Raw genomic sequence first — 22,415 nt, forward strand, 5'->3', positions numbered from 1 at the left:
GAACTGGTGATTGTCATTGAAGTTTATTATTTAAACAATTGTTACGCCATTCTAGTTCTAGCAATGCATAACTTCAATGCGAAACCATACAACAGTACAGAGCAAAGGCGAAAGCTATCAAAGCGAGGAAAGCTCCACTAGTTAGCTAATCCACCAACAGATGGCGCCATTAGCTTTTTGATATTTTTTTTTTTTTGAATGCGCGAGTAGTTTATCGCCTGCTAAACGAAGACTTTTTAAATTCCTTTTAGGCTGAGAGCTTCAGTCGTATAGACCACATTGAGCGGTCGTTTCGTGGATTTCTGGTACATGGATAGGATATACTCTGTCAAAGTGTTTGTCTCTCAGATTTTAATACCATAGCCCATAGAACCGTTTGGTCGAATTGAGAAATTTCAATTTGCTCTCGCCAACTTCACCTTATCATATTCTTACACCTACAAACACAAGTCTAGGTAACGCATAAGTTGAAAGTTTACTGTAAAAGCGTGACATGTCTTTGTATGCATCTTGGACGAGTTTTGCTCCTTGGGTACCAGCTGTCAGCTGCGTCAAGCGCGTCAAATTTGACAGCTTTCATGTTGCAGAATTATTTTGTAAAAAAAATCCACTTGGAAATGAACTCTTCCAAGATTTTCGACGAAAAATAGTGAAAAACTCATTCCTTGAGGCGTGTAAGAAGTTTGTGAGAATCAAACACCTTAAAACGAAGCATAGCGACGTAAGGTAATGAACAAATAAGCTCGCGCTGTGTATCCTTTGCCACTGTTTGTGCTGCGCTGTACTATTCAGTGAGCTATTGCGCGTGTGTGTGTTTGTGCTACACTCGGTGTGTATGTGCGTATGTGTAGAATCAAAAAGTAAAATTATGACAGCTACTGCAGGGGGCATCAGCACTGGTCTGCTGCATTCCGGTTGTTAGATTTTGGGCGAACAGAAAATAAAGTGTGCAGTGAGGAACAACCACAACCACACCGAACAATAGAAACCTCTCCCTGCGGCTGTGAATTACGGTACGGTGTCGGCAAAGGTCGGCCAACAGACGCGAGAGCGAAAGCAACCGGCCACTGCAAAAAGGGCGACAACGAGAGCAACACTGTCTCTGACACGGCCGTGTCTGCGCCAGAGCTAGCAAGTAAGTAAATTGTCCTTTTTGCATCTCCAACCAACGCGCTGGAACGCTTCCAGAAGGACGGAACCGCAACGACCAGTTGCGCACGTCCGCACGTAGTCCAACGTTCCCTCCCGCCGTCCTCGCCCTTTGTTTGCAAGAAGTGGGCGCTGTCCTTGTTTCTCTCGAGGGCAAATGTTTTTCCCACCTTGGAATCGGCATGTCCCACGCATGTCGACCTCCCCCCGGTTTGCGTGTCCTGTGGAGGTGGCGCCACACTTGTGCCTCTCGAATACCGTATGGCAAGCGGGTTCTGCTGTTGTTGTTGGGTCGAAAACTTGACACACCCTCAATCCAACACTCCACCCACCAGCACGCCCGTGTCCGTGTCCGTACGTACGTCTCTCGGCGTTTTACACTACTTCCCCCCCCTCCGTTGTACAATGCGGCAGAAAATGTGACCGCAGTGTGGGTCGCGCTAATGCGACACAATTCCGGGTGCTGCGAATGTCGCAGCATCTTTTTCAATGTTTACCTTGCCCCCCTCCCCTCGTATGGGCGCCCTCGTTGTCACGAGCGATTTCGTGTCGTTCGATCACAGCAATCCAATTTGCAAGGTGTCTTGTGACCGATGGCAGCACACGCACATGCGGTTTTGCATGTGTTGTGCAAACTTGGCCCTGTTTTATTCCCCCGATGCGGAGTAATCCATCCACTTGGAACTGCACGCCAAATTAGCTTCAGCGCACTTTTTTTTTTTAATTTCTCACGAATCATTTAATTTGCCTTCCACGCCCATGTGTGCATAACATTACCTCCGCGCCACACACATGCAGCGCAGCAGACTGTTTTGCCTACCCATAGTGCTTCTGTACCGAAAGCGAAAGATAAGCAAACCGATGGCGTTTCGATAAGTTACCTACTGCGAAGATAAGGCACGGCAGGCAAACAATTGATACCGGCATTTTGTTGAACCCGTTAGTGCGATTGCTTTTAAAAATGCTTCAAAATGTCGATGTGTTTTACTCACACTCATTTTCTTCTATTTTTTTCTTGCTTGCAGGGCAACGGCAGCGCTGACGGTAAAGCTATCTCGTAACAAACCATCCCGAAGTGACCAATCGCACAGAAAACAGGACAATGGGCGACAGCAATACGGCAGCAAAGCATCAGGGCAGCAGCACGGACGGTGGTGGTGGTGCCGCTGCAGGCGCCAGTCACCTGATGCCGGGCGGGGCAGCAGGCGGAGCGGGTGGGCTTGCCGGTGGGCTGCAGCACGAGGGCAGCACGGAAGACATCGAGCGGCAGCTGGAGGCACTGGATCAGGAAAGTGATTCCGATTCGGAATCGCTCGAGGAGCTGGACGCGTGCGAAAATATCGAAGTCGTCAATCCGGACCGGACGGCGGCGGACCATTCGGATCCCGCCCTGGACGTTACCATCCGCTACACGATCTGCCTGTTCTGCAAGAAGCCGTTCCAGCTGAAGAAGGAGCTGAAGAAGCACCTGTTCGAGCACATGAAGAACCTGAAGCCGATGAAGGAGAAGAAGATCGTGGAGAAAAAGTTCAAATGTCACAAGTGCTTCAAAACGTACACAGAGAAGGCCCGGGCCGAGAAGCACATGACCAAGTGCAAGAAGGTGTCGAAGCTGCTGCTCGACATGAGCAATGCCGGGGACGGGCGGATACTGGGCGGCACCGAGTACGATGCCGCGATCGCGGAGAAAAGCGCCAAGAGCAGCATGAAGAGCGGTGGCAAGTTCCGCGAGCCTACCTCACCGCGCTCGCTCGTCTTCGATCCGGACATGGCGGACAGTGACGAGCGCTGGGCCTCGACGGCGGTGCGGGTACCGTCCGACGAACGAAGGGAGCGCAACCAGGTGGTGCACTTCGACGAGCGAACAACCAAGGGTGGTGGCGGTGGTCCGGGCAGCTCGGACGAATCGCCCACCTCGCCCGGTACCGGCGGACACTTTCAGAAGTGCTCGTAGAGTCCGACGCATCCCGCAGCCGAAACGCGCGGCTAACCGTAAAGCACGGCGGTAAAGTTGATCCCGATGCATCCGGCCACTCGGTGCATCGCGGGCACCACACGTACATCGGGCGGCTTGACCGACGGATGTAATGTGCTAACAACAGCCTGTGTTTCTTCGTGTTCCTTAGTTACATTTTGTTTCGTTCTTTACTTCATATGTATGTGTGAGTGAGTGTGTGTGTTTGTGCACATACCCGGCACATAATACACTCGCGCGACGGGTGCTCGGGGTAATTTGTGCGTATTTTAAATTGCTCACCATTGACATTGACCCATCCAGCACTGATCCCTCGTATTGGGGGAAGCATATACAACACTAAATTCTGCATTCTGCTCATATTGTTTCGTTCCCTTTACCCCCGTGTGTGTGTGTGTGAGTCTGTGTGTGTTGCGTGCAGCGATGAGTGTAAAGATATATTATTTCTGGTGCTAAACATTTTACCAACCTGGGCATGCCATGGGTAACGATGGTGAGACTTTGACGTGTTTCTCAGATGATTCAAATATCCCTTCACCATACCACCCGTACCATTAGTACATCTCGTTGAAATGTCATACCTTAAAGTACGCTTTAAGCAGCTCGCATGTGGTCGCTTTTATCCCAGTTTTGTCTCCCCCACCCCATTTAGTTTGCTATCTGTATTACTGTATTACTGTAAACCCCCCTCCCCCCTATCCGACCAACGCAACGTAACGAAAAGGAATGCCAAACAAGCACAACAAAGTGCGATACAAGTCGTACGCTTACATTTTTACGTGGTTTAAACCGGGAACGGGCGATGAAGAGAAGAGTAAGGCAAAAACAAACAAAAAAAAAACGACATCCATTCTAATTATTATTACAGCCGTAACTTATTTACGCGTAGCAACACATTACACAAAAACACATACACGCGCACCACAAAAGAAGCAAGCAAATGAGTAAACTCGTTTACGAATGATGATAAAACAAAGGGAAAAGAAAAGAAAATGAAACAAATTACACACCAACACACATACATACTACGCAAACAGTAACAGTTAGTATACATATTAATATAATCATTATTTAAAAGTTAAGCATTGTGATACTTGCCACATACGTTTAATTAAATTCTACTCCCCCTCCCCGCAAAACATACCCAACATAACGTACCATTCGTTGTATATAGTTATACTTGTATGAATATTAATGCCTGTGCTCTATTGATAATAATGTGTATTATATCCTCTATCGCTTCTTGTACCAGTGTACCCGTTCCTTCCCGCTACTCTCCACCCGGGTTCAATGTGTGTACCAGCGTATGAATGAGTCATCCGTTTATCATTTTGATATCGCAGATTATTTAAACTGCTCCTATCATCATCATCATCATCATTATCACACTCAAACACCCCGCTGGATAACGATGAAGAAGGGTACGGAATTTGCGTATTATTCATCCTCCATTGGTGACGGTATCGTTAGTCATTTGGACAAATTTACCTGTTTTTGTATTACCACAACTTTACTAGGATTTCCCCGTAAAAGTGTCCACAGCTCACGGCCTCGTTTTAAGCGTGTAAACACAGTTAAGTGATACTTTGCATTGCTTTTGTCCCGTGCAAAGAAGCGTTCAATATTCCCCACTACTCTATGGCTCCATTATTCATTCACATTTTATCACTCACACAAGTCGGATATTTTGTCACAATGTCCAAAATAATGGACACAATGAAAATCCCTTGCTTATGTTTGTGCGCCCCAGCCACCTGCCTCGCCCGCCTGCCCTCTCCACGCCGTGTATCATTAGAAATGGCAATCAGTAATAAAGGGGCGGGAGGCGGGAGTTAGGTAAGGTTGAAGTGAGCAAAAATGCTTACCTTCTTACTAGTCGTATAATGTGTTGTGTGTGTGTGTTGCATTGGTGGTATTAGGACGGTATCGAAATCAAACGTTAGTTTATAGAGTGGTAGAGAAAGGCGAATGTAAGCATGGAATTGAAACGCCCCCGCGGAAGATGTGCATGTGCATGCAATTTGCGTTATTCAGGACCGACAGATGGCCAATAGATGTCGTTTGCACAAAACGCGACGGTTCAGTGTTACGGCGAAGGTTGGCAAAACCACGCGCTTCGAACAATCATTGCGAGGAAGAAGTGAAATTGAACAACAATCTCGAATTTTGTGCTCGGAATTCATCTCAAGCTCTAAGAGAAGCCACATGCGCAAGCAAGTGTGTGAAACCATCTTTTTAATTCAAAACGAAGTAAAAATCGTTACACATACACACAATCAAGAAGAGAAGAGCACGAACTTTGATCGAATAGGCTCCCGCGCGACACGCGAATAATGACTAAACAATAATAATAATTATAATAATTATAACAAATATATACTGTTGAATATACCAATTTATCCTTTTCCTTTTCCACTTCGATCAATCTAACGAAATATCACGCTGTGTGTGTGTGTCTGTTTGAAGAGGAGAAATATCACGACGCCGCGGGCCATAGCAAACTATCACGAAAGTTAAATAAAAGACTTAACAAACTTGCTTAGGAGAAGGCTGATAAGCAAGAGAGGATGGTAAAAATTTAAAAAGTAAACGCATCTACAATCATTCTACGGCGAGGGATGTGAAACAATTAGGCGCAAAACGTGTGTTTGTTACTGTGTTTGGTTGAATATAGTACAACGGCATCACTTCACCTCTCCCACACACCACAGCATTGTATGTGTGTGTGTGTGTGTATGTGTGTCGAAAGAAGGTATGTGTGCGTGTGTCTAATTGTATGTGTGTGTGCATGTTTAATGGATGTCTAAATTGTCGGATTAGATGCTAAAGCCCCTTTTCAAATTAACGTGTAAAGATAAGGCAAATTAGAACCGGCCATGTGAGAAGAGCGTTGAATGGCAATGGGTCGACACTGGAAACAAACGTATTTTGGCAAATTTTGTGCTATTTATTTGTTAACACACAAAAAAAACCCGCCCCTCTAACTAGTGATGGGTAGCAGTTCCGTAGTAGCAGAACGAATCTACTAGCTCCTAGTAGCTGAAAGGCCAAAGAAAGCAGTCTCTTGTATATCTGCGCCCTCGTAGAGATCCCCTGTCCTTGGAAAGAATTCGAGAAAGTTTTCCATTGTATTAGATTTTTTTTCTTATTTTCAAAGTCTCTGCTTGTGAAGGATTTCTTTAGTACATCAAATACGAAAGAAAGTACTGACTTGTCGGATGAAATAGGAACGAAGTGGCAACGGGGTTAGTGTATTAGAGTGTATAGGTTTATACCTAACGTATTAAGAAAAGCAGGACGTAACCCTCTATCTAATAAGATAACGAATCTGCCCTAGTATGTATCTGTATTAGTGAGTATGAATATATCCCTAAAAGCATGGCTCAATGAATGATTGTATGTTTCTTCCAATTTATTCATTTCTAACATGCGATCTCCTCTATAGAAACTTTTGCTCGAATTTCTTTCTATTTTCTCCAACTATGTTTTCATCTAACGTCCGTTGTTGTTATATGTGCATGGGGTGCGTTGTGTGTGTGTGTGGCAGCTAATAAGTGAAAGAATAACAAAAAAAATAATGCAAACCGATCGAAAGTTGTTGTTATGATGCCAGAAGTAGTGGAAGGAAAGAAAGTAAGACAAGTGGAAGCAAAATAAGTAAATGTTGAATCAGGAAACTAGCAAAACGAGGAGAGATAAAGAGAGAGAACATAAACATAAAAAGGAAAGAGGAAAAATCTAAACATGATATGCTGCAAAGAAGGAAGTGCAGACAGAACTGGAACATTGCAAACGGAAAAGCAAAACATACAGTGGCTTTTGATACGAATAAAAAAATGACTAAAAATATAGTACAGAATGTAGAGGAAGAGATGAAAAAACAAAAATTAAAAAAAAAACAGAGAAAAAGACAGAATAAGCGACAAATATATACATACACTACGTAATATATCAACATACACCATTGAGTTTTGTACATGTGTTGTGTGCATGTGTGCTAAAAAAGGGAAACAATATTTCCCGCTCGCTCGCGGAGATAAGCATGGATATGGTAAATGGAAAAAAATCTCGTAAAAAGAGTTAAATCGGTTGAGGAGTTTATGACACTACTGTTGACAATGATTTTGAAAAGAGAATAAACGAAGTGAATAAGTGAAGCAGGGAAAATAACATAAGAAAATAATACCAAGCAGACGCACATGCACTAACAGCAAACCTACCAATAAAGAAATCAGTAAAAAAAAAACGAAAGACTCAGAGTAATAAACGCAAATCAATATTCAAACCGCACGTGTGTATATTTAATTAAAAAGTGAAAATAATTTTAAAAAAAATCTCATAATTTCAATGAAAAATGATCCTTCTCGAACGTAGAATGGAAAACGACACATGGCAACTACTTCACAACACACAGCCTGCTTTGGTAAATTAATTTTCCTGAAGAACACACCTGGAACACCAAAAACACTTGAAGAAAAGAACATTTCAATCTAAGTAGCCATAACAGAGTGTGAGTGTACTGAGAGGAACGTCCTACGATTATAACAAAAGACAGACAACGAACGCGTACTAAATTATTCACAAAATGAAAACGAAATTTCCCTGCGATGACAATGCCCACGCCGAGGTACGTAAGCGAGTTCCATTTTGGGACACAGTAGTAACCACCGCCTTCGTCCATCCCTGCGCAGCACGCTCGTTTGCTAGCCGTTTGGAAGAGTTGCGAATACATACGGTGCCAGCTAGAGCCGGTCGCAGAAAAGCTACGGCTACAGTTCCAGCAGCAAGATTCCTGCCATTCCGGCACGATACCGGTGTACCTGTTTGCCAACATCCTTGCCTGCCACCTGGGAGAAGCTGTGAGCAAGGAGTCGGTTTGTCAAATTGCCGAATACTTTAGCGCCACTGCTGGCCGCACGTCGTACGATCAGTTTTGCGATGTCCTGTTCGGCAAAGAGAAGGGCACCCTCCCGCCCTATGATGGTGATGTTCGCGACCATCCAGCCGATCGCTTGTCCGTGTACGAACATCGCAAGCTGGCGCTGATGCTGATGTCGATCGCGAAAGCGTTGCGCTATCGGGAGCACGTGCTAACGCCCTACTTCGAGGACTACTCGCTGACGACCAACACGGCACCGTACTGCACGGTACGGTATGCGACACGCGTGCTTTACTTTTTGGGAGTAACGCTCGCCAAGCCGGACACCGTTCTGCTCGTAAAGCGCTTCTCGACCAATGGGCATAATTTCAACTACAAAGCATTTATCGACGAGATCGATCAGCTGGTTCGCTATCTGGATGCGCACGACGGTGCACTCGACCGGGAGAAGGATGATGCGGCAGTACCGCCGAAAATCATACACACCCACCTGCCCAAGGTGGATCGTACGGAGATTGGTACCGTACCGTTGGCCACCCTGCTGGGTAAGCGTTTCGCTTTTCATCCCTGTTTGGATGCGGCCCGGCGGGACTACGGGCTGGAGGAGCTGCTCCTGCGCATACAGCGACACATTTGGAATGGGTCGATCGGTGCGAAGGACTTTTTCCAACCGTACGATCCGCAGCGCTGTGGATGGATGGCCAAGAGCACCTTTATCCGCTGCCTGGACGTGATAGGACTTTCGCCCCTCGATCGGTTGCCGTTGAATGAGCGGGAAATTAAGCAGCTTTGCAAACGATATGCTGACCCGAAAGATCCTTGCAAAGTGCACTGGACGGCTTTTGTGGACGAAATGGACCGGGTGTTTACGGAGAAGCATCTGGACAAGGGAGGGTTTAAGCAGATCGAAAGTCCTCCACAGGCGGTGAAGAATTTACTCCATCCTGGGAAGGAAGAACTGTCCGAGGACGCACTCCACGATGCTGAGCGGATTGTACGTGAGCTGAAGCGCAAAATCGCCTGCAAAAGCATATTGATCGAGCCACCGTTCCAAGATTTCGATACGCATCGTAACGGTCACGTTAGCTTCAGCCAAGCTCGGGAAGTGTTTTCCATGTGTGCCGTACATCTGGAGGAGCGGGAAGCTTTCCTGCTGGAAAAGCTTTACGGTGATGCATTAGGCTTTGATTACAATCAATTCCTAAAGGATGTTGGAGTGACGGTTCCAGCCGATGAGAACAGCACACTTCCGTATCGAAAAATTATCGAAATGATCAACAAAGACCAAACGACACCGGCAGAACCGATGCCCTGGGAGCCAGATATCGTTCGAGTGCTGGCAAAGGTGAAGGCCCAAACCGTACGGCGCCGGTTACGGTTGGTAGATTTTATGGAAGGATTTGATCCGCTAAACCACCACCGTATCAGTGAGGAGCAGTTCTGCCGAGGCTTGTCAACGGCCAGCGTTCAGCTGACTCCGAACGAGATGCAGCTGCTGTGCGAGCTGTTCCGCACACCCACCTGCCAGACGGTGGACTACAGGCGGTTCTGTGATACCGTTGCCGAAGTCGACTATCAACCGTACCTGGAGCGAGCACCGCTGCTAGTACCGTGCAGCCATTTTCCGGCCGACGAACAGCCGGTCAATTTTCTTAACTTCCACGAGCGAACCATCCTGTCCAAGGTGCTGCAGAAGCTCGCCCGCCATGCGGACATTGTGTCGAATTTGGGCTCGCTGCTGGAAGATTTCGACCGGCAGCAGATCGGACACGTGGGCCGAAACCAGTTGCTGCGCGCGTTCGCAACGCGCGACCTGCACACGCGCATCTCGAGCCGCGAGTTTGAGACGCTGTGCAAGTATTTTGCGGTGGAAGTTGGTAAGCGCAAAGGACGATTTAGTTTGGTTAGTAGATATGATATAAAGGAGAATTGTCCTTCTTTTCCCTGCCCACAGGCTATCGACAGGAAGTGAACTACCGTGCACTGCTGGACGCGTTGGATTATTTGTACGAAAATCGAGAAGTTCATCCATTTTAAGCACAATTTATTCTGTCAAATGAAGATTGTTATATCTGCAGGATGTATGGAATGCATTTTTATTAGAAAATCACAAATTATCGTTCGATTTCCTTGTAACGGCTTTTTTAAATCGCACCCGCTTCCCAACTGCAAACGTCACTGCCCAACTGTCAAATTGTACAGCTGTCAGCGAAATGTTTTTCTGCCGTCGTAATCGCTTATGTCAGATCGGTTCCCCGCCCCTCGCTGTGCTGCGAACACTTTTTCCCCCCTCTCTCAGCGCGACAGCGGAGTTCGTATCAGGTGCTGTGTGGTACTTTCTGCCAGAGTCGGACCAAAAAAAGAGGCCCCAACATACCAGAGGCTTCCCCCGGAGCAGAGCGCTCGCCGTGTGACACACAAGTCGACAAAGTAACGCAGCATCATGTATCGCTTGCTGGTGCAGAAGGCGCTCGCGAACAATTCGAAAGTACGTATCGAGCGGAGTGTGACCGGGTCAGGATTTTGCAGGATGGGATGGATGCGAAAAAAGAGCGTGTTATGTCATAATACGCGGGCGGACTGCACCGTGCCCGTGCTATCGTGTCGGTGCAGTTGCAACCCGTCGCCGTGGCGAGAGAGAGAGTGTTGTTTCATTCCACCGTCATTTGCACCATTTTTAGCTAATCGCCTAAATTCGGTATCCTCGTCCAATGGTTGTGTGGTTTGCAATGCATCCGGCGCACACCAGTATACCAGTGCGCTTTTGACGTGTGCTGCGAGAATGTGTTTATTTTTGTGGTCCCGAAAGAGCGTGATCTAATCTCGGCGATGCTTCTTTTCTTTTAGCGACCGTCCGCCCAGCTGTTCGCCGCCAGCCGATCGTACAGCGGAAGCGCACGAGGTTCCAACCTGCCCCCGCTGCAGGAGGCAGGATTCGGAAAGGTGCTAGTGGTGCTCTCCCCAATCCTTATTGGTGGAGGCGTCGTAACGTACGCCAAGTGAGTGTGCAGCTGATGTGCAGCTGATAAGATAAACTGCCAGAGAGGGACCTGCCAGGTTCTAATCGCTGATCGTGATGATATTGTGCGTTTTTCAGGTACGATAATGAGTTCCGCAAAACGTTAATTACGAATGTTCCCGCGCTGGAACCGGTGCTGAAGACGCTGCTGCAGGAGACGAACCCTCTGGACGAGGTGTCCAAAAAGATGGACGATATTAGCAAGACCATCGGCGAGTACACTTCCACCATCACCGGCTTCTTCGGTGGCGGTGAGGAGGAAAAGAAGCAGGAGAAAAGTAAGACCGATTTTTTTTTTACTTTGATGCGTTTGATTCCTGGACAGGTAAACACAAACTTATTTTACCCTTTTCAGAACCTGATTTACCGCCGATCACCCGCGCTAAGTCAGTTCACGTACCGGTACCGTCACCTCCCCTTCCGAAACCGGAGCCCATCAACCTCTCCGACAAGGTACCTGAGCAGCCGAAGAAGAAGCCGGAAGCTGCCCCACCAAAGGTGACGACCGCGACGGCTACCAAAGCTGCGGCCGCTGCCACAGCAGCTGCTCCAGCTAAGAGCGCACCGGCAGCACCATCGAAGCCAGTTCCTCTGGCATCTAGCGGCGAAACCGTACCGAAATCCATCAGCGACCTTGAGCAGCAGGTGGAGGTGGCCGCTACGATCGCCATCAAAGAGTACGGGCACGCGGTCGACGTGCTGAAGTCGTACACGAACGAGGTGCGCAAGGTGGTGGACGAGTCGGTCGATAAGCTGGACTCGTCCAGCTGGACCACGCTGCGCAATCGCACGAGTGCGCGCGACACCGCGCTGCAGGCCGCGGAAGATGCGGCCGACAAGGCGAGGGGCAACATCGAGAAGCTGCACGCGTTGCTGAACAGTCGCGAGATCAAGTGCTCGGACGAGCTGAAGGACAAGGCGAGACAGAACATTGCCGCCTACCTGGACCATCTGAAGAAGGCCAAGGAGGAGGTGTATGCGGCGCGCGATCTCGCCTCGCTCGGCGAAAAGTACTGGAAGCGGGTGGAGTCGGCCCGCAACTACTTCGTGGAGGAGATGGAATCGCTCTTCCCGGGCATTAATCTGGCGGAGCGCAAGCTGAACCTTTCCAAGGACGAGCTGGACCTGTTCATCCTGCACGCGTATACGCAGGTGATTGCGCACCAGAAGGAGCTGCAAAAGCTGCAGATCGAGGGCGACCAGAATCTGCGCCGTGCGCTCGAGGCGGTGCGCGGTTCGGACCAGAGCGAGGAGGTAAAGGCACGCCTGGAGTACGAGATTGCCAAGGAGAAGCGCCAGCTGAACCTGCTCAACCAGAAGAAGCTGCTGCTTACGCGGGCCGAGCTGGAGCAGCAGATGCGCGAGCAGCTGAAGCGCCAGACGGAGGCACACGTGGACCATCTGAAGGATGCGCTGACGCAGAAGGAGCTGGAGATGAAGCGAAAGTTCCAGCGCGAGCTGGATGAGAAGATTACCACGGAACAGGCAAGCTACAAGCTGCAGCTCGCGGCAATGCTGGGCAAGCTGAAGGGCATTCACAACGCACTGGTCGGTAAGTAGTGGTTTTTTGGTGGAGTTTTCTAACAATCGGATAGCCACGATGAGAGATTGTGCTTTTCCCGAGTGAGAGCGTGTGTGTCTGTGGTCGCTAACAGTATGCCGTGTTCTTTGCTCTTCTTTCCCGCACCACATGCCACACTCATGTTTACTGTGTATGGATGCGCACCATCCACCACCCCTGACTCATTCCATTGACTCATTCATACGCGTGTGTATGTGTGTCATCATTAACTGCTTTAAACTGTGTGGCTAACGAGGATAGAGATTGATACCGAAATGAAAGGTACTTGCTCATAATTTAACCGATTGTAGTTAAGAAAGTAATATGCATGCGTAACACTCTTACTAAATCTTTATGTTTGTGTCTTGCCCTTATTTCTGCATGGAAAAGCCCTTTTCCGGTTCAGTTACTAATACATTTTACCTATTTACCGTTTCCCCCAGAGCATGCTGACGCGGAGAAAAGCGCACACCAAGCGCAAGCCCTATGGGGAGCCTGCCAGTCCCTGTGGTCGTCGATCCGTAGCGGCCAGCCCGGCAAATCGTGGCGCGATCAGCTGCGCCCGCTGAAGGACGAAATAGCCGCCGTAGCCCGGTCGGCCGAAGGGGACGAGCTGGTGACCGTGGTGCTGAAGGGTCTGCCCGAAACGGCCGTCAAGCGTGGCGTCTACCCGGAGGATGCGCTCCGCGAACGCTTCCTCAAGGTGGAGGAAGTGTCCCGCCGGTTGGCCCTCGTCCCGGCCGAGGGTGCCCGGTTGCCGATGTACGTGCTTTCCTACCTGCAGGCCGCCCTGATCGCTCGCCCCGACAAGCCCATCTCGCAGGACGAGCTCGAGAACAAACCGTTCGACTTTAGCAAGCTGGACACGTACGACATCCTGAACCGCGCCCGGTACTGGCTCGATCGGGGCGACCTGGTCAAGACGGTCCAGTACGTCAATCTGCTGCAGGGGGCGCCGCGCAAAGCCGCACTAGATTGGCTGAACGAAGCGCGCCTGCTGCTAGAGACGCAACAAGCTGCCAGCACGCTGATGGCGCATGCCGCCGCCAGCGGTGTCCGATTCCTGTGAGGCGATTCGATTTTGTATTAATTGTGTACTTGGTCTGGCTAAACGAGCGCAACGGAAAATGCCACAAAATTGTCACACATCCAGCCGACCGGCAATGTGTGGACTTGTGTATCGTAACAGCAATAGTTAGATGCCGAATACAAGGGTCAGTTGTGTTTGTGTTGTCTTTTTCGCTCTAGTTTGGCGGCGCGCGGGTAGCGGTGGGTAGCTCGGGTTCGTGCGGAGAGGCATCATTTGCAAAAGAAGAAAAAAAAACATCCATTCGGGTAAAGAAATGACTATAAGCGAGGCAAAAAGTATTGTTAGCGATTCCTTTTTCGCCTTCCCTACTTCGTAGCGCGATTCCTAGTTTGATTTTATTGTTATTTCACGCCGCATTGATTAATTTATAGAACCGTACTGTCGTTTCAGGATGGTGAGGATTGTAAACGCACGATACGAGCAGATGGGCTAAAAGATCGTATGAACAGAACAAGTAGAATAAAATAAAATCAGTCATTTCACATGGAGCATGAAGGGGCCCGCAATTGATCGGATGATGAGAAAATACTAACGTGTTGAAAAATATTTAAACTGGGGTCAGCAGCAGCTCTCGTCCACTGTGCACCGATGTGCTGTGGAAATGCTGTCAAACGCACAGCATGCTAGGCTCTGTCATCACAAAGCATTGCGTTGGCAAGAACTTGTTGATCGTGGTGCTGCCGCCTTTCGTCGCACGGTTCTGTGATATTTTCATTACCTTTTTGTTCCCATAATTCCAGTGATATTCGTTGCATACTTAATACCTTCAATCCATCCATGGTAGCTACACTGTGACAATCATGCTGAAAGTACTCGTCTTAGCGCTGCTCGCCCTTACCGGCATCTGTCGTGCATCGTCGCCCTTGGAGACTGTGAGTGAAGATGATCTCGTGAAGAAGTTTCACAGCCACAACAACTTTATTGTACTTTTCTGTAAGTCCAGTCATAATATACCGCATTGTTGTTATTGTGAGCTCACGGCGGCCCGCAAATTAATTCTCATTCGTTGCCTCTTTGTTTTAGCAAAACCCAACTGTGCCGACTGTGACAAGTTTGAGGCCATCTTGTCGAAGCTGAAGCAAGAAATCGAGGACAATCTGCAGGCACATGCGGTGAAAGCGGTAAGCAGCTCGATGGCCCGGCTGTACAGCCCCAGCAAGGAGCCGGCCGTCGTGTACTTCCGCCACGGTGTCCCGCTGCTGTACGATGGAGCGATCGAGGAGGACGCACTGATCGGCAAGCTGATACAGAACAAGGACCCGAACGTGAAGGAGCTTTCCGATGAAACGTTCGAGCATCTTACGCAGGCTTCTAGCGGTGCCACCACCGGTGATTGGTTCATTATGTTGTAAGTGTGTCCAGGGAAATCGTTTCACGCGATTAGAAAATAATCTCAAATTCGATTATTCGATTTCAGCTACACGACGAACTGCGTCGATTGCCAGCGGCTTACGGCCGTGTGGGAAGCGGTTGCGGCCGATCTGAAAACGCGCATGAACGTCGCTCGTGTGCAAAAGGATGGCAAGGGAAGCGAAACGGCCGCACGGTTTCAGGTGAAAAAGGTGCCAGATTTCGTTTTGTAAGTATTCAACGCGTGGCTCAATTTAAATCGAACGGAAGAGATTAATGTTTAAAACCTTAACAGCCTACGGCAGGGCAAGTACTACCGGTATGAAATAAGCAAGTACGACATCAAATCGTTCGTCACATTCGCCCAGGACTGGTACAAGAATGCAAAGGCCGAACGCGTTCCAGTGCCGTTGTCACCATTGTAAGTGTCTGATTAGGCTCTAATGGTGTAAGAGATGCCGATATTAATACATTTTATACTTTTTGCTTTTAGCGATAATCTTGTTGAACTGGCCGTCCAGTATCTGAAAGATGCGCCAAACATGTACGCCAAGCTGTACAGCGAGTATCCCATGGTTGTGTACGCATTTGGCGCGGGATTGTTGTTCATCGTGCTTGGGTTTGCACTGGCCATCATACTGGCTATCGTAACGCGCTGCAAGGCAGCATCTCGTGCAAAGAAGGAAACAATCAAAAAGGCAAAATAAGTGCTCTCCAGTGTTGGCAGATCGACAGGTAATCTGCAGCCAAATTTTAAATATTGAACAAATAAAACTGTGTCGATAACGTATCCCAGGAACCATTTTTTTTTTTTTGATTAATTTGAAATACTTTGGATTATTACACAATCTCTAAAAGTCTTTATCTTTTCTTTTCATTTGTAACTCCATTACAACGTCCCTAGAATACTTTTACAAAAAGGTTATTTTTTTACATCTGTCAAACAGTTTGACCTGCACGTGTCAACATCTGTCACAAATGTAAACAAACATACCGTGTGGATCCAGCAAAGTGCACCGTTCCGTACAACAGCCCCTTCGCGTGTCGTGGTTTATTACATTTCCGGATGGAAACGATCGATTCGAAGTGCGATAGAATAGGCCCTTTATAGAATGTCCAGCACACCAGCCGGCAGCGATGGACCAGCAGCTGTGAAAAAGTCCTCGGAGAAAACGCCACGCAAAGAGACCGCACCGACGGCGGCGGCGGCGGTGGTGGTGGTTCAGCTGGGAAAGGAAACGGCACTAGCAACTTCCAGCGCAAACCAACCGACCGCCATACAGTGAAGAACCGTGTTCTTCCGAAGTATTTTACGCGCGAAAACGACGTTTACGTTACATACAAGTCCGACTTTACAGTAAGAATGAGTCACCGTGTGCTGGTTGTGTAAAGCACTGACGATGCAACTCCTACCTCTTTCATTCGCAGTATCAGCTCAAATCCTGTCTGGACATCCTGAACTCTCCACTCGGAGAGGTGTTCCTGCACTGCACCGGCCGGGCGATCAACCGTGGCATTAATCTGGCGCTACGGATAAAGGCCGAATTTCCCGAAGCGTTCGAGTACGAGGTGAACACATCCCAGATAGCGATCACGGATGATTTGCATCCCCTGCACGACGAGGACGACTTTATGGTGCAGCGGCGCATGAACTCGTGCCTGCACATTCGACTGTACCGCACAATTACGGTGAAGCAGTCCACCAAGGTCGTTGGGGAGAGAACTTAACCGTGTACGCGAAGCAAACCGCGCTCTAAAGCCGCAGCAGAACACTCACGCGCGAAACATGTCGGAGGAGGTAGAAATTAAGACGTACTTTAAGCTGGTGGACGTGGTGAAATGGATCGGCATCACGCAGTTCGAGATACTGGTCAATCTGATTGCCTTTCTGGTGTTTACGATCATGCTCACGGTGAAGGCGGCGAGCGGCGAGCTGAACGGTACGCTCACCGCCAACGAATGGTTGGACCTGTTCTCGCCCATGTTCTGCGGTGACTTTTGCAACACCTACTTCTGCATCATCGTCGGCATACGGATGTACCTGGGCAATAAGCACCGGCAGGCGATGCACCGGCTCGTTTGGAGCATCCCGTTTCTGCTGCTGACGTCCGGGTTCAAGTATCTGGTGTGCCTGAAGCTGTCCGGCCAGATACAGCTCGAGTACAGTGAGGTGTTTTCGCCCATCTTTGTCCTGCTGCAGATGGTGGCGGTGAAGGCGTGCCAGTACAACCAGCAGTCCTGATCGCACGCCAACGCCCCGTCGCGCCGTGAGCTGCTGTCGTTTAGCAATGATGTCGTTCTGGGCACGATCGTGATGCAGTGAGCTGATGATGCCGTTGCTTTCCGCCCGTTAAGCACGTATGATTAATGTTAATTAATAATAAACCTGAATACGATCATATAAACGGGGCCCTGTTTAAGAAAATGTAAAGAAAATGAATGCTCGTGCGCGTGCAAATGGGACAGTATCCAGCGAGATTTGTGTTGCAATGTAGAAAAATAGCTTAAGCTTTAATATTACCATTTTCTCTCAACTTTAAGAGTAACGTAACTATAATCCCGTCCAGCATTACTCACATTTTCCGTATAATGAGAATTGATTATTTTAATGTGTGCCACAAATCCACTGCATAGCATACCCGCGATTGCCGAGGAAACATTGTAAGGCCGCCAGACGACCAATGCCACGCGTTGAAGCTAATCGAAACCAACCTGTGGGACAACTTATCCAGATATTAATCTTAATTGGTAAGTGATTTCTCCTGCTTCTTACCCTTTTTCCCCCCTTTTAATCATGAGATGTAATAGTGAAATCTAACTCACACAAGCTAAACGTTTCGTTCTTTGTAGCATTCAAACGACATTACAAAAAAACACCTCACCAAACAAGTCCGGTTTTCCTCCCTCTCTGCTCGAGCTTTGATACAGCATGGTAGTGAACGTTTGTGCCAATGGTGGAACTGGACCCGCGTGTATGCTTTCTCCGCCTGCAAGCATTTAGCGAAGCAAAAACCCCGCGACCTGCGCTGATGGCTAAACGTGCCCACAAGGTGGATACGACGGAGAAACAACACGCACACACACACGTTGGCCCAAACAGTTTGCACAGATGCACCCCGATTCATGCGGCCGGGAAGGAATGTCTGTTATTAATCGGTAAGAAAAATACTCTTTTAATTTACCTTAAGTAATTCCGCAATGCATTCACACGTACTAAAACCAGTATAAAGCAACACAATATTATTGCAACCCTGAAAGGGTGTTGCAGCAAACCTAAATGTAAATTGTTTTTAAAAGCTTCCTCCGCATGTTGCTTGCGTTTCGTGCTCATGCTCGTGTTGTTAAATGTCACCCGCCCCACAAAAGGGAAAGCAAATCATTGGTTTTAAATCGTCATTAGCCATGATTTTGGCATGACAAATTTGCCACCCCAGCTGGGATGGAGGGGGCACACGAACGCGCGGGCGGGAAGTGCACCCTAACCAGGCGGCACTAAATTACCATAACATTAGTGGCGCACATTCCACGCGCCTACCGAACCGATGCTCTCCCGCTCAAGTATGCAAAACGGACAAACATGCACCACCATGTTTTCCATGTCACAACGCCAGGACCTAATCCGGTTTTCTAGCGTCCGAATTCCACACGTGATCGTGATGGAAAGATCGCTTCCCTTCCCGGCCCTTCTCTGCCGCTTCCATTCCATTTCCTCCTGCCTGGCACGAGTTGTGTGTTGGATGTTTTTTTGGCAAACGTATAGCCGGCCGGTGGACATGCCGATGTATCTGCCAAGTGCACTGCCAAGGAAGGAGGAGGCAAAAAAGAGTCTGCTTTTGGAGACAAACACACACCCCATGCCATGCCAATAGAAATCGAAAGCAAACGAAATTCGCCCCCTTTTGTGTCGTGGGCCGCTTAACAGTCGGAACGGAATTACGTTTGACTTTCGATCGAAAACGAATAAAGCTCTTCATCGGTCCCCACTCCTCCAGTCCATCGGTCCAGCGCGGTAATAGCCCCGAATGTGGAATCGTATTTTTGCCATGCTCTCTAGCCGGTGGTATGATGGTGATGGCGGAGTACAATTTCCATTTCACTATTTAATCCCTTCCTGCCTTGCACTGGCACCCGCCCAAAATACACCCGAAAATGGCCACCGGCTGTGAGCGGTTTGACTAATTTTCACCACGTCGCGGGGCGAGCGACTGCCGAGTTGCCTCCCTCCCAGAAGTATGGTATGGTTTGTGAAATTGAAAGTGAAATGTTGTTCGACTGCTGCTGCACGTTCCGGACCGGATGGATTGGGCCCGCGGAACTACGCGCCCGGTTTTCGATCGATTGCTCTCTGTATGCGATGAGGATGATGTGCAAAGGGATGATTTAATAAGTTTCAGTGCGGAAAAGTTGCTTCCAAGATGCATTACAAGCATCACAAGTATAAAATGATTTGTCCGGTGTTGCTTTCCTTCCTAATTCAACAGTGCTTTAGGCGGTTTCTATTCGTACATTTTGCTAAACAATTGTCATTTACTTTCCTTTCCGTTTCGAGATGGAGCGATTGAACGTTTGAAATGACATGTTGGTCAACACTCACCACTTTATAGTTTTGTTTTTGCTATCTATAAGACAACACTTCTTTTTACATTGTTGTTGTTGTCAAGAACAAATCTACTTTAAGAAAACGTCTCAAAATGAATTAAATCATAAATGTGGCTTGAACGTTTTATCTTTCTTTTACTTTGTTTAAACCAATTTTGAAGTATCGAAACCGTTTATAAAATGCGAATATTACACACGAGCGTTTTTGCTAAGCCAAAAGTGCATAGATTTAAATTAACAGAGTATCGAACCGTAATATTGTCTTTACTTTGATTAAAAAGAGATTTTTCGCTTAATTTCTTCTTTGCACGAGGCACCATTCTTGTCAAAATCATAAATTGAGATAATTGTGGTATTCAATATTCCAGAGATTAGTTAACGGATTCGTTCCGATGATCTTTAACTGCTACAAATACGATCAGCAGATACTTGAATAAAAATCCAATCCATTATCCTCCAGCTGAATAATAGTACACCATCGTAGTACTTCTCTTTTCGCCCAACCACACCGACAGGGAAGGATTCCGATTACATAAATCACCCAACAAAACATCGGCAATGTGTTTACAGCAATTTCCTTTAAAATAATCACCCAACCATGCCTGTTCAATGCTTTCGTATGAATCGCATCGTATCGTATGAATGAATGAATATGATTGTTTGAACATTAACTAACCCCAACCGCATGATCGTTCCCCAAAACGGCTCTGTGTGGGGGCCTCTCACTCTCATTTTGCACGGACCCATCCACCCAAATGTACCGATGTGTACCGATCCCCTCGATAAGTGAAACAAACAAAACGCGCATTTCCACTCGGGGTACGACGCTTGGAAACCCGCACTCCTTGCGGTAGGACAATCCATCGTGTTTAGGGCAAGCAAACGCATCTTCCACCGCCGCGTTTACTTTTCACCTTTCTCTTTCGCAATTTCAACACCAATATGTGAGTGTGTGTGTGTGAGTGTGCGCATGTTTACCCCATGTCCACAACATCGCATACCGACACGTTGTTTTGTCCCTCCGTGGTCGGTATGTTAACCCTTTTGCGGCCACACGCTCGGGGTGGGTGAGTGGTTTCCACTGCAATCCGTGCATGCAAGGTGCGGACGGGGTCAGGACGGGGTCCCTCTTACAACCGCCGCTGCATGATGAATGATGGCCGAAGACAAATAATGCAACACGGCACAAATACGGACCAGCAGCAGCAACAACCCGTGGAACCCGTGCTTTGGGTGTGTGTGCGGTAAGCTGTGCGGTTCGTCGCCTACCGTCCATTGAATGGTGCCACTTGGTGCGCGTTTTCTCTACACCGATCACCGATCTGAGCTTCCCTCTCTCTCGCTCTCTCATCATGACGATCGTTCATTGCATGGGGTGATCGCCTCGGCAGCTCCAGGTGTCCTCCCGCTGGAGGTCCGGGACTGGTAGAAAGTTTTTCACCACCAAGAAAGGAACCGGTACGCACGCAATATTTATGCGCTTGTGATGCGGATGCGGTGGACAGGGGGGGGGGGGTTGGGGTGAAGTAAGGTGCGGGCAGTCTTGCTTGGGGCGTACATTGGTGAATCAAAAATTGACACACCACACCTATAATGTAATCTGTTTTGGTGGAATGCGCTTTTTTTTTTTGTTGGTGAAATTTTTAGGGTGTGTTTCGGGCGGTTCTGAGCATAAAAGTGCTGTTGATATTGTCACTTTTCGTCAATCATAAGCAGGCAAATAAAGGCGTCCACTCATTAGGTGGTATGGGTGTATTGATCGTACAAGTTATATTTACAAGATATATGTTCAACCTGTTATGTTAGTACATGCATTATTTGTAATGATCACTTCAAATGTATGCCTAAATTTACACACAAATCAAGTAAACTGTCTCACAAATACGCCCTGAAACTGTGAATGATCTTTGGAGCCCTAAAACTGTGAATGATCATGTACAAACCTTTTTTTCTAATTTTACTGTACACAGCTGAGGTATTTTTATAAATCCAAAATAAGAATGAAGTGTTTATCTTGTTCCTTTCTTTCTGTCTTTCTTTATTCTCCTTGTTTATACAAATATTCGCATAAAAGATAAAACTCGCCAAAAAACCCCCGACCATCTCACGCACACACACTTTTCACACCTTGACTCACCTACCTTCGGTGCCAAATCGCATCGATCTCTGCTCCTCACCCTGCCGGGGACATAAACCTGTGCAGGAAAGGCCAAACAGGCATCACCGATCAACGGATGCAAAAGATGATTTCACCTTCCGCTACCATTGTACCTGGAATCATCCTCGTCCCGCAGGGCTCTCCTGTTCGTCCCCACACACACATGCACACAGGTGGTAAAGGCCCGTTTCCTTTTACTGATCCCTGGACTGGACTCGCAACACCATCATGATTCGGTCAGCTGTGAGTGAGGGTTTGGTTTTACAACCGCACAGTAAAAGTATCGATCCCTCTGCCACGCACCGATAAGAAATTATTCATCTCGGCAAACAGTCCCGCCCCGGGTGAGCCGCAGGAGGGAGTGCGAGGCTCGATCGCTAAGGGTTGATCACGGGTACGGCAGGTGTATGTGTATGTATGTGTGCTACAGGGCGCACAAAACGGGAAGCCCACATTCCTGTTGTCATTTTTTGCTGCTGCTGCTGCTGTTCCTGCTGCTGCTCGCTCGGTTCGTTGCTGATCGCTCGTTGCTGTCTCTCTAGAGTGTCTTGAGGGAAGATATATGGACGTGCCTTGTGCTGCGATCGGTGTATGGGTGTGCACTTGTACTGTGCCATTGCTGGGCATGGTGAGGA

The 22,415-nt window shown here is 48.0% G+C and overlaps 6 protein-coding genes across 8 annotated transcripts; all 6 read left to right on the forward strand.

Moving 5' to 3' along the window:
- The first annotated feature begins 567 nt into the window (after window positions 1–567).
- On the forward strand, window positions 568–7,358 carry LOC120898595. 2 transcript variants are annotated; one of them, XM_040304667.1, is made up of 2 exons: window positions 568–1,135; window positions 2,175–7,358. In XM_040304667.1, the coding sequence occupies exon 2, from the start codon at window positions 2,252–2,254 to the stop codon at window positions 3,101–3,103; it is 852 nt and encodes a 283-aa protein (XP_040160601.1). In that variant the 5' UTR covers window positions 568–1,135; window positions 2,175–2,251; the 3' UTR covers window positions 3,104–7,358. The 2 variants fall into 2 exon arrangements, with proteins under 2 accessions (XP_040160601.1, XP_040160602.1); XM_040304668.1 differs by lacking the exon at window positions 568–1,135 and adding an exon at window positions 1,766–2,088.
- A 234-nt stretch (window positions 7,359–7,592) lies between these two features.
- Window positions 7,593–10,139, forward strand: LOC120898592. The gene is made up of 3 exons (XM_040304665.1): window positions 7,593–7,751; window positions 7,816–9,880; window positions 9,958–10,139. The coding sequence occupies exons 1-3, from the start codon at window positions 7,710–7,712 to the stop codon at window positions 10,038–10,040; spliced, it is 2,190 nt and encodes a 729-aa protein (XP_040160599.1). The 5' UTR covers window positions 7,593–7,709; the 3' UTR covers window positions 10,041–10,139.
- A 134-nt stretch (window positions 10,140–10,273) lies between these two features.
- Window positions 10,274–14,161, forward strand: LOC120898591 (MICOS complex subunit Mic60). 2 transcript variants are annotated; one of them, XM_040304663.1, is made up of 6 exons: window positions 10,274–10,491; window positions 10,851–11,002; window positions 11,101–11,300; window positions 11,378–12,574; window positions 12,845–12,865; window positions 13,027–14,161. In XM_040304663.1, the coding sequence occupies exons 1-6, from the start codon at window positions 10,447–10,449 to the stop codon at window positions 13,650–13,652; spliced, it is 2,241 nt and encodes a 746-aa protein (XP_040160597.1). In that variant the 5' UTR covers window positions 10,274–10,446; the 3' UTR covers window positions 13,653–14,161. The 2 variants fall into 2 exon arrangements, with proteins under 2 accessions (XP_040160597.1, XP_040160598.1); XM_040304664.1 differs by lacking the exon at window positions 12,845–12,865 and having other exon boundaries at window positions 10,275–10,491.
- Window positions 14,162–14,253: 92 nt separating this feature from the next.
- Window positions 14,254–15,822, forward strand: LOC120898594 (thioredoxin domain-containing protein). Its single transcript, XM_040304666.1, has 5 exons — window positions 14,254–14,606; window positions 14,697–15,021; window positions 15,091–15,252; window positions 15,319–15,444; window positions 15,517–15,822. Exons 1-5 carry the CDS (start codon window positions 14,474–14,476, stop codon window positions 15,728–15,730), a joined length of 960 nt encoding a protein of 319 aa, XP_040160600.1. The 5' UTR covers window positions 14,254–14,473; the 3' UTR covers window positions 15,731–15,822.
- Window positions 15,823–16,137: 315 nt separating this feature from the next.
- On the forward strand, window positions 16,138–16,779 carry LOC120897560 (ribonuclease P protein subunit p20; the record flags this gene model as incomplete). The annotated part of the gene is made up of 2 exons (XM_040302536.1): window positions 16,138–16,380; window positions 16,452–16,779. Coding segments are annotated over 2 exons (543 nt in total), but the record flags the coding sequence as incomplete, so codon positions are not given.
- Window positions 16,780–16,786: 7 nt separating this feature from the next.
- LOC120894095 (transmembrane protein 203) lies at window positions 16,787–17,424 on the forward strand. The gene has a single exon (XM_040296472.1). The coding sequence runs from the start codon at window positions 16,810–16,812 to the stop codon at window positions 17,263–17,265; it is 456 nt and encodes a 151-aa protein (XP_040152406.1). The 5' UTR covers window positions 16,787–16,809; the 3' UTR covers window positions 17,266–17,424.
- The last annotated feature ends 4,991 nt before the right edge of the window (window positions 17,425–22,415 follow it).

The sequence above is a fragment of the Anopheles arabiensis genome, chromosome 2 (assembly GCF_016920715.1).
Source record: "Anopheles arabiensis isolate DONGOLA chromosome 2, AaraD3, whole genome shotgun sequence".
Lineage (NCBI taxonomy): Eukaryota > Metazoa > Arthropoda > Insecta > Diptera > Culicidae > Anopheles > Anopheles arabiensis.